Here is a 12,005-nt window from a genome sequence, read left to right on the forward strand (position 1 = left end):
TGGCCCTAGAGATGATAGGAAGGATGGTGTGAGAGGTTTCCCTAGAAATGATAGGAAGGATGTGTGAGAGGTGACCCTAAAAATGATAGGAAGGATGGTGTAGATGTGACCCTACAAATGAGAGGAAGGGTGGTATAGAGGGGAAGATGTGGCCCTAGAGATGATAGGAAGGATGGTGTGAGAGGTTTCCCTAGAAATGATAGGAAGGATGTGTGAAAGGTGACCCTAAAAATGATAGGAAGGATGTGTGAGAGGTGACCCTAAAAATGATAGGAAGGATGGTGTAGAGGGGTAGATGTGACCCTACAAATGAGAGGAAGGGTGGTATAGAGGGGAAGATGTGACCCTAGAAATGATAGGAAGGATGGTGTAGAGGGGTAGATGTGACCCTACAAATGAGAGGAAGGGTGGTATAGAGGGGAAGATGTGGCCCTAGAGATGATAGGAAGGATGGTGTGAGAGGTTTCCCTAGAAATGATAGGAAGGATGTGTGAGAGGTGACCCTAAAAATGATAGGAAGGATGTGTGAGAGGTGACCCTAAAAATGATAGGAAGGATGGTGTAGAGGAAGTCAGGAGGGATGGATGCTCCATGCACAGGCTCCAGTCTCCTCCTCCAGGATGATGATGGTGACTCGGATGATGACGGGAGGAAGGAGGGGACATCTGATGATGGTGGAGGATGCAGGTTGGTTGCTCGGCTATATGCTCGGCACACACACAGTGTGTAGAAGGTCGGTGTGTGCTGTGTACTGTGGTCGGTAGCACGTCTCTGGCTACCTATAAGAAGTGCACAAGGCTGGGGTTCCTCTTCCTCAATGTCTCCCCTGCGAGGCTGCTTGTCGTCCCCGGTCCAGCTGCGCCCTCCGCTCATCCCCCGGCCATCCTTACTTGGCCTCTTACTGCTTGAGCTCCTTGTGCTGCTGCTGGAGGAAGAGGAGCAGCAGCTGTCTGGGAGCCCCGGGACTTCCTCCAGCACCCTGCCGGCTGACGATCAGCCAGGGACCGAAAATGAAAGCGGAGAAGGAGGACCTTTCTATGATCAACCTGTCTGTACAACAAGTCCTGAGCCTATGGGCTCACGGGACAGTGCTGAGGAGCCTGACCGGTAAGTGGCCAGTCCTTCTAATGTAGCCTTCAGCACCATGGATAGCGCAGCATGGATGGCGCCCCCTATCAGGGGGTCATTAATACCGCACTCTGCTCTAGAGGGCTGTGTATGGGAATGGGGGCATGGAGCATCTATTGTTTACTGCAGCTCTGTTTCTGTCCTTTGTGCATTGCTTGGCAAAGTTCACATGACATGTAGGATGTTGGTGCAAAAGACTTTTGTGGGTCACAATCAGTTATGGGGTAAAATTAAGGAGTCTGCCCCAGACTTCATGAGGTAGTGCTATAAAAGTCATAACACTTTTTCCTTGCTTTGTAACGCATATGTTTGGCTTAGGGTAGGCTTTAGCGCCCACATATGCGCCCGCGGTTTCTGTGCGTCCAGCAGAGTGACCAAACTGTCAAAGGGAGGTCCTGGGTCCGGTTCCGACCATGTGACCACTGTGATAACCAATCATAGTGGTCATGTGATCAAGCAGCCCTTCCCACCCCCTGGGCAAAAAGACCTATTTAAAGGGACTTTAGGCTAGACGTGAAGGGGTTAAAAACGTGGTCAGCAATACCAGCCTTTGTATCGTTGTTAGTAAGGCCCCTTTCACACAGACCATGCCTGGTCCAATCAGCAGGTGGTTCATGGACAGACCCCCTGCTGAATCAGAGCAGACTGGAACCGGTACCACTTAGGTCACATCCATGTTTTGTTTTTTTTTTGCTGCAGGGGCTTTTTAGACCCATATTTGATCTATGAGTGGTCAGATCTGTTTACATCAGACTACCTTGGTCTGTCACATTTAGGTCTGAAAAACAGAAAAGGACACAGACCTTTTCCATGTTTTTTTTTCTGGACCTGGATGGATGGAAGTAATCAGATGTAAACGAACACATGCTGAATCGGAGCAGAATGGAACAACTGTCACTTTTGTGACATTCTTGTCCATTCATTTTTTTTTTTTCTGCAGGAGCTTTCATATTAGATCTATGTGCGGCCTTTTGTATCCATTTACCACAGACTACCTCTGATCCATCATGTTTAGGTCCAAAAAAATAGAAAAGGACACAGGGGGTTATTTAAGAAAGGCAAATCCACTTTGCTCTACAAGTGCACTGAAAGTGCACTTGGAAGTGCAGTCGCTGTAAATCCGAGGGGGACATGCAAGGAAAATAAAAAACAGCATTTTAGCTTGCACACGATTGAATGATAAAATCAGCAGAGCTTCCCCTCATTTCAGATCTTCCCCTCAGATCTACAGCGATTGCACTTCCAAGTGCACTTGCAGTGCACTTGTAGTGCAAAGTGGATTTGCCTTTCATAAATAACCCCCATAGTCTTTTTCCATTTTTTAAGGTAATTGGAGCAAATAAATGCATGCTGAATTGGAGCAGAACGGAACCAATGTCACTTTTCTGACAGTTGTGTCCATTCAGTTTTTTGCTGCAGGAGGTTTTTGGACCCATATCAAATCAACTAGCGATCGGATGTGAACAGACTTGGATCTGCCCACATCAGACTACCTCTGATCCTTCATGCTTAGATCAGAAATAACGGAAATGAACACAACCTTTTTCAATGATAGGAAGAATAGTGTAGAGGGGGAGATGTTTTTTTCCAGACCTAGATGGACTTGTAGGTAGTTGGATGTTTACATCGACCTGCATGTAGACTTAGACCCCTTTCCCATCAGTGGATTGATCGGGTCAGTTTTTCAGGCAGACCTGATCTGACCATCCATAGCTCTCTATGGGGCGGCAGATGTCAGCAGACAAGTGTCCGCTGACACCCGCCGGCATCCGATCCGGTCCGCTAAAATCAGATGGATGTGGATACGTTCCCCATCCGTCCGGCGGACTGGATGACAATCGGGTGGAAAAGGACATGCCACCCCATAGAGGAGAGCGGGTTCTGTCCATGTCTACTCTGCATAGCAGAGCGGACATAGACCTGTCATCCGCCTGCCCAGCGGAGAGATGAAAAGGGCCATCTGAAAGGGGCCTTACATAGAGCTTCCTATCAAGTCTGCCTGAAAAACTGATCAGACCAACCATGTGAAAGGGGCCTAAGACCTCGTTCACACCATACAGTATGTGCATGAAAGCTGATGGGGAAACCTCATAGATTTCATTTGCAGAGACATAAGTTTACATTGGTTTTAATGCGTGTTTCAGTGAGTTTTTATGCACCTTGACATCAGTTTTCAGGCACATCAGTTATGTGCCCTGTTTACACCAGTGTTGATTTAATCTCAGTTTTTTCTGTGCAGAAAACTGCATACACGTTGCAGATTCCTGCACAGAAAAAATGTGCACATTGTGGTGTGAACTGGGCATGTAGATAACCATTGTTTTCTTTGAGCCCTTGCAGAACGTGTGCAGAAAAGCTGATGTCTCTGTACCATGGTATGAACGAGGCCTATAGGAAAATAAGCAAATGATCATACACAAGACACACTTCCTATACCTGGAAACATTGTTTTGATATCATCTAAGATCACCAATTGAGTAATTTGCAGACGATGTATACCACCACATTTGATCCACTACTGCACGCCAACTCATTCAGAAATGCTTCACAAGCCCATGTTAGAAGCAAAGTACAAATACCTCTGTATACGATGACCCTTATGTATAATACAATAAACTGGGGGGGGCATGCATTGAAAATAGGTCAGGACCTACTGTACAATGAATCCACCACTGGGCACAAAGGCATGCATCCAGTATAGTATATAGTTACATATCTATCGCTATGATTATGAAATACATATCCTAGAACAAAGGTGAGAATGAAGACAGAACGGTATTCTTATGGCACAATGGTCGCTCATTCATTCTCAAGCTAAGCACAGTCTTCCTGATATTTTATTTTGGCATCCAAGGCTTTGCCTCTGTTACTTGGCTCTGGAAATGGGGACGTAGAATGTTTTCAGGGTTCTTCATGTTTGTTAGCACTGTCCCTGAATACAAAGTGGGATCTTTGTTGTAGTTAACAGTGGTGTTTTTGACTTTGGGTAGAGATATACTTAAGGGCCTTTGTGATGAGAATTCTACAGCCATAGCATCCAAGCAGCATTCCTTTTACTAATTGCCTGCAAGTCAAAAGGAAAGTATAAAACGGACCATACACTTTATAATCTGATTGCATAATGTCATGTAAATCTACACCTATGTAGCACACAGGCCTGCCAAACTAAGTACAAATTAATGAATTGTTTAGTTGGGCTTTCACTTTCCATAATTTTGGTAAATCTAAGGCAATTGTACAGAGAGGGAGATATTTACTAAAACAGGTGCACAGCTGTGCATATTAGCCAATCAATTTCTAGCTTTTATGGTCAAAAGCTTAAAGCGGAACTTTACCCATAACAACTTGATAAAAAATAATGTTCTTTAGCAAAAAACATACATTCAATATCAATAATTATTCTACCAAAACAAGTGTGCGCTTTAAATTGCCTCCAGCATTGTTCCTGTTTCTTCTTGCCAGAGGCATCAAATGGCTGGTGTCATAACTGAGCACATGTGCAGTACCATGGCAGTTGCAGATTAAACGGAAGCAGCTTCCTTGGTTGTAAAGGATAGGAGGGTTTCATTCCATTTTAAGGCTGTCAGTAGATCGGCCTCTACAAATTCGGCAGTGCCTGAAAATGCATAAATGGAGAGCAACTGAGCTTGTGCAGAGGGTAAGACTATATATTACTGGATTTAAACAGCATAGACACTTATTTTTAATGTTTTACATAGCTATACCTGCAAAAGGGGCCAGCCTGAAGTGATTTAGCAGGACTTAATTTTCTAACTAAAGTTGCACTTCAACCCTTTCCCACCCATGCTATAGCCGAAAGACGGCTACAGCGTGGGCCTAAATTGCCTGGAGGGCATCCATGTACATACTCCCGGGCTCGAGCAGCCTGCTCTGTGATCAGTGAGTCAAGGAGACTCGGCTGATCATAGATCGGAGTAAGGGGCCAATCCCGACCCTTACCACATGATCAGCTGTCAGCCAATGACAGCTGATCACGTGATATAAACAGAGCCGGTAATCGGCTATTTTTTCTCCTCACGCTGATAGCCCCCAGTGGTTGATATATCATAAATTACAGAGGACTCTCAACAATTCCTCTGTTAAGGCCATCAAAAGTTCCAGAACTCTTTCCTTTTTTTTTTTTTTTTTTTCACAGAGACACCTCTAGGTAGGTTAGTCAGATTGAATAGTTCAAACTGAAGTTTAGTAAAAAAAAATGGGGGTGGCATACAGAACCAGTGTAATAATGCACCTTTGATGATATGTATCTAATGTTCTCATGGCTTCTGGTTACAGTAATAATCCATCTCTCAAGTGATGCCGGGGATGACCACATCTATGAAATCTGGCAATGCAGGGTTCATAGCAGTGGCTGCAACTATGTAGGACTTGCATAGCTCACCCTACCTTTCTTGTCTCCCCATTAACGAAACACTTAGCATTCTTGAAAGAAAACAGAAATGCGGATGTGGAAATCAGCTGTTTGTCTAATTGCTAAAAATCATTAAGGAAAAAGCAGCAGAGGAGCAGAGTGACCCACTAACATGTTTCGCACCACACTAGCAACTACGTATAGCAGTCTCAGCCCAGTATCCCAGGTGAAACCGACAGGGCAATCAGGAAAAAAGGTGATAGAAAAGAAGCCACCCACAAAAGTTGCACATGTATAGTATCTCATAAAAGTGAGTACACCCCTCACATTTTTGTAAATATTTTATTATATCTTTTCATGTGACAACACTGAAGAAATTACACTTTGCTACAATGTAAAGTGGTGAGTGTACAACTTGTATAACAGTGTAAATTTACTATCCCCTCAAAATAACTCAACACACAGCCATTAATGTCTAACCTGCTGGCAATAAAAGTGAGTACACCCCTAAGTGAAAATGTCCAAATTGGGCCCAATTAGCCATTTTCCCTCTCCAGTGTCATGTGACTCATTAGTGTTACAAGATCTCAGGTGTGAACGGGGAGCAGGCATATTAAATTTGGTGTTATCACTCTCACTCTCTCATACTGGTCACTGGCAGTTCAACAAAAAGGAATTGTTGCTCTACATAAAGATGGCCTAGGCTATAAGCCAAGATCCTGAAACTGATCTGCAGCACAGTGGCCAAGACCATACAGCGATTTAACAGGACAGGTTCCACTCAGAACAGGCCTCATCATGGTCGACTAAAGAATTTGAGTGCACATGCTCAGCATCATATCCAGAGGTTGTCTTTGGGAAATAGATGTCTTAGTGCTGCCAGCATTGCTGCAGAGGTTGAAGGGGTGGGGGGTCAGCCTGTCAGTGCTCAGACTATACGCCGCAGACTGCATCAAATTGGTCTGCATGGCTGTCGTCCCAGAAGAAAGCTTCTTCTAAAGATGATGCAAAAGAAAACCTGCTAACAGTTTGCTGAAGACAAGCAGACTAAGGATTACTGGAACCATGTCCTATGGTATGATGAGACCAAGATAAACTTATTTGGTTCAGATGGTGTCAAGAGTGTGTGGTGGCAACCAGGTAAGGAGTACAAAGACAAGTATGTCTTGCCAACAGTCAAGCATGGGGATGGGAGTGTCATGGTTTGGGGCTGCATGAGTGCTGCCGGCACTGGGCAGCTACAGTTCATTGAGGGAACCATGAATGCCAACATGTACTGTGACATACAGAAGCAGAGCATGATCCCCTCCCTTCAGAGACTGGGCTGCAGGGCAGTATTCCAACATGATAATGACCCCAAACACACCTCCAAGATGACCACTGCCTTGCTAAAGAAGCTGAGGGTAAAGGTGATGGACTGGCCAAGCATGTCTCCAGACCTAAACCCTATTGAGCATCTGGGGGGCATCCTCAAATGGAAGGTGGAGGAACGCAAGGTCTCTAACATCCACCAGCTCAGTGATGTCATCATGGAGGAGTGGAAGAGGACTCCAGTGGCAAGCTGTGAAGCTCTGGGAGACTCCATGCCCAAGAGGGTTAAGGCAGTGCTGGAAAATAAAGGTGGCCACACAGAATATTGACACTTTGGGCCCCATCATGGCTGTGTGTTAAGTTATTTTTAGGCCTCATGTACACAAGACGCTGTTAAACGCACGTTCAGAGGCAGTTGGACACTTTTTTCAACTGCCCCTGAATTCATTCAGTGTTATCCTATGTGTCCATGTACACAGTCTCGTTTTTAGGCAGTTGCGTTTAACCTCATTTTTCCAGAAGCAAAAAAATGGGTTCAGACGCAAAAGTTTTCCACGTTTCAGACGCCAAATGCGGCTAAACGCAGCTAAACGCCGGTACCGCATTTAGCTGCGTTTGCGTTTATAAGTGTTTTTAAAGGAGCCCTATTTTTTGGACCAGAAAACACAGAAATATGATGGTAAACTGCAGCAGAGAATGTCATTTTGTGACCCAAATATGGAACCCCATATCTCGGGGCCACTTGGTGCTAGGAACCCCAAAGTTTGTGTGCAAACAGAGTAGAACTAGCACTACAACATATCCAAATTTGGGTTTCCTAGCACCAAGTGGCCCGGAGATATGGGGCCCCAAAGTCGGGTCGCAAAATGTCAAGCATTTTAATGCAGCAGAGAATGACATTTTGTGACCCGACTTTGGGGCCAATATCTCGGGGCCACTTGGTGCTAGAAACCCCAGATTTGGTTTGCTAACACAGTGGAACACTACAACATATCCAAATTTGGGTTTCCTAGCACCAAGTGGCCCCGAGATATGGGGCCCCAAAGTCGGGTCTCAAAATGTCAAGCATTTTTCTGCAGCAGAGAATGACATTTTGTGACCCGACTTTGGGGCCAATATCTCGGGGCCACTTGGTGCTAAGAACCCCAAATTTGGTTTGCTAACACAGTGGAACACTACAACATATCCAAATTTGAGGTTCCTGGCACCAAGTGGCCCCAAGATATGGGGCCCCAAAGTCAGGTCGGAAAATGTAATTCTATGCTGCAAAAGTGCTTGCCCTTTGCGACCCGACTTTGGGGCCCCATATCTCGGGGCCACTTGGTGCTAGGAACCCCAAATTTGATTGGCTAACAAATTTGGATATGGTGTAGTACTAGTTCCACTGTGTTAGCATACCAAATTTAGGGTTCCTAGCACCAAGTGGCCCCAATATACGGGGCCCCAAAGTTGGGTCACAAAATGTAATTCTCTGCTCAGCAGATGCTTCTAGAGGCAAACGCGGTAAAGCGCGGCTAAACGCGGCATGCAAACGCGGCAAAATGGGCCTTTCTAAACGCCGGTTTCAGCTTTTAAAAACGTATTCAGCAGAGTTTGCACTGGCGGCTCGTGTGCATGAAGCCTTAGGGGACAGCAAATTTACACTGTTATACAAGCTGTACACTCACTAATTTACTTTGTAGCAAAGTGTCATTTCTTCAGTGTTGTCACATGAAAAGATATAATAAAATATTTATAAAAATGTGAGGGGTGTACTCACTTTTGTGTGATACTCTATATTTTTATGAAACAAAATAAAAATATACATATATCAACCTATAATAAACATCCTCAAGCCTCAGAAGTGCAATCTTGCAATGCTAGATTAAACGTAACAAAAACAAATCATACAAAACACTAAAACATTGTATTTAATTTTGTTTGTTACTTTTAATCTAGCGTTACAAGATTGTATATTATTACTCTTTTGAGGGCTCTGGATGTTTAATATAAGTTGATATACTGTATGTATATTTTTATTTTCATTTTGTTTCTAGTACATGTGCATTTTTTGTGGTTGGATTATTCTCCTTCTCCTCCTTATTCACCTTTGTACTGATTGACCTGTCAGTTTCACCTGTGGATGGGATACTGCAGTTTATTTACTAAAACTGGAGAGTGCAAAATCTGGTGCAGCTGTGCAAGGTAGCCAAGCAGCTTCTGACTGCCGGTTCACACAGGGGCAACACAACTTGCAGGCCGACTCACAGAGGCGACCTGCACACGACTTCAGCGGCGACTTGCAAAACTACTTCTGTATAGAAGTCAATGCAGGTTGCCTGAAGTCGCCCCAAAAATAGTACAGGAACCTTTTTCTAAGTCGGAGCGACGCAAGTCACTCCTATTAGAACGGTTCCGTAGCACAGAACGGGACGCGACTTTTCAGGCGGCTAAGTCGCCTGACAAGTCGCCCCTGTGTGAACCGGGGTTTACGTTAACTTGTTCAATTAAGAGTTGACAAAAAAACCTGGAAGCTGGTTGGTTTCTGTGCAGAAATGCATCAGATTTTGCACGCTCCAGTTTTAGTAAATCAACCTCACTGAGTATTTTATATTAGTGTGTTTCACAGCAGTAGTTGAGACTGCTATGAGTAAGCACTAGTGTAGTGTGAAACGTGTCAACGAGTGACCCTGCTCTTCTGCTGCTATTTCCTTGATATTCTTACCCTGTTTGGCGATTTTCTAAATTAAAGTAATTTCTACAGTAGCGCAGCTATCCGGACTTCCTTTTTCTTTCATCATCAGCTGTGAGCTGGGCCAGCACCTGTTCAGTGCTTTTGTGGCAGTTTGTGGCTGGTGGACCTGGAGTGGTATCTTTTTCAGCTACCTAGTATTCTTCCCCCAAAATGCTTTGCATTCAGTGAATAGGCAGGGGAGATCCTGTCATTCATCCTCCTCCATTTGCTAAACACATTTCATTCTGGGAGAAAAACACTAGGAATTTTGTGAATGGCCAAGGGCACAGGACGGGTAAGGCAAGCATTGCCACTGCTGTTAAACACTACAGTGCCTGAAGATCACTGCTGTGGGGGGTCTCTAGCATCACTGACAAGGGATTTTTAATGTAACCAAAAGCCAGGACAAGTTAAGATACACATCAATAGAGATACTGTACATTGTTACACCAGTGCTGTATGCCCCCAAAAGGTGTTGCTAAACTTCAACACCAACATATCAACTTCAGCTTTAACAGATCAGGAAGACAACATAAATCATTATTAAATTAATACAATTTTTAAAGGTTATTTGGTTTTGATATACCTAATCCACACAACAGAGAAGAGAAATTGTTCTAAAAATAAAGAGCACAAGTAAGCTTTTAGAAACATTACTAATGTTCTGATAAATGTGACATTGTAAGACAGAATAGTGGTAGGATATCAATCCTGAGACAGAGGGATGACTTTTTTTGTCTCCTCACACCTACATATGTTTTCAAGGGTAGCTGGTCAGATCATTCACCCTAGGTTCACACTCCCACGTTTTGTGCGGGCTGCAATTGTGCAGACGTAACAGCCTATACAAATGAATGGGCTGCTGCATTTCCGCAAAAAAAGTTGCATGCACCTTTTCAAAAACGCAGCCGGTCTTTTTGACCATGCGATTTCCCTGTGGTTCTGCACCCACAAACGCGCTTGCGTGCTGAGATGCGCGGGGGTGCCATTCAGAATGACCTTGATTGCGAAATGTCATGAAATGTCCTTTGTGCTGGTGGCACCCCCCTCCATTCCCCTGCAGCATTACAACTGCTGGTGCTGCAGGGGTTTATAAAGCCTTTGGATTTGTCACTGGTACTTGTGATGAGTGCTAACTATGCCCTACAGATGTTGTGCTATAGTTTCCATTAATGAGAAGTGTTCTTTGAATGGAGGATGGGCGGTTGAATGTAAGGTCCAACTCCTCCATTCATAGAATGTGTTTCATTGATGTACAGCTTATTTAATACAGCAGAGGAGAAGATGAATGGAGGTGGGGGAGGTCAGAGGACTTTGGATTATAACCATCAACACAAGGAACAGTTCATATTGAATAAACAGTATATTTGCTATATCATCGTGGCGCAAAGATTAACTAGAAACTAGAGCTAGCTCGCACCACATGTACCCCCACAATAAAAACAAATATGAATAAATAAATACATGCAGAGCTTAATATTCTCAATACTCATTAAATCTGATTGTAAATGAATCAATAAATACCCAAACATACATAAACCTTCAACCTATAACACTTACATGTGCTCCAAGACATATACAATATGTGCATACTATGACAAACTTTCATTAAATGTGTATAATGAGAAAATTCCAAAAATCCTCTCAGAAGTTCTCTCTGGAAAATTAAAATGTTCACAAAGTAAAAAAGAAGTCCACGGATAATAGTGTTCTTTTTTTTTTCCACCACCAATAATCACCACCTCTTGCTGATAAACACCACCACTCATAAGACAATGGCTGGACGCTAACCCTCATTAGTTGACCCCTTAGGCGACAAGAAGTCAAGAAATGCCCGCCAGGAAATGTGTCTGCTTCCAGCAATCAAACCACCCCAGTGGAAAGTGATTGTAAAGCTCTTCCTCCCGGACAGGATCTCCTGGCTCAGACCTCTGCAGCTCCCCCTAGGGAAGTTATGTATTGCAAAATCCTTACAAATACAAAAACAATGACAAGTGTTTATTAGACATCATAAAAAAAACACTTACCTAAAATGGTAAGCAAAGGTGCTTTCTTATGGACCCATTAGCATGCACAGTATTCGCTATCACGCTCAGTCTAAGTGTGACAGCGAATACTGTGGATACTGATGGGTCCATGTATTAATACAATTTTCTTAGATAATTTTTTTTTAGTGACATACAATAGGAAATTCAATAGGGTTTCTTTTTAAAGAAGAACTAAACTGTATCTGAGCACCACAACTGAAAATGCAATGAATTCATTTTCAATATTCAAAGCAAGCTCACCCATCTATTCATTCCCGCTATCATTTCTAGCTGCAGCTATATTGAGTAAGAGCAGATGATTCCTGTAGCATTTATTTTCTGGAATCAATCTGCCCTTAACCCAGGCTTGTAGGCAGGAGGGTGTGCTTAGCTGGGAAAACCCTTCCTCTTTTCCTCCAAAAGAGAGAAAAAAAATGCCCATGAGGACTCCTGT

At 43.7% G+C, this 12,005-nt stretch overlaps 1 protein-coding gene across 2 annotated transcripts in view; it reads left to right on the top strand.

The window, feature by feature from the left end:
• The first annotated feature begins 418 nt into the window (after positions 1-418).
• The window catches only part of TMEM170B (transmembrane protein 170B), a 65,963-nt gene continuing 54,376 nt past the window's right edge, over positions 419-12,005 (top strand). The window contains exon 1 of one of the 2 annotated variants that reach the window (XR_012244484.1): positions 419-1,107. Coding sequence is in view for 1 of the 2 variants with exons in the window: in XM_073631060.1 (XP_073487161.1) it covers positions 1,011-1,107 (97 nt within the window). In the remaining variant the exon portion in view is untranslated. The remainder of the gene's footprint in view (positions 1,108-12,005) is intronic. The other variant, XM_073631060.1, reaches the window with a different exon arrangement.

This window comes from Aquarana catesbeiana, linkage group LG05 (assembly GCF_042186555.1).
Source record: "Aquarana catesbeiana isolate 2022-GZ linkage group LG05, ASM4218655v1, whole genome shotgun sequence".
Classification (NCBI taxonomy): Eukaryota; Metazoa; Chordata; class Amphibia; order Anura; family Ranidae; genus Aquarana; species Aquarana catesbeiana.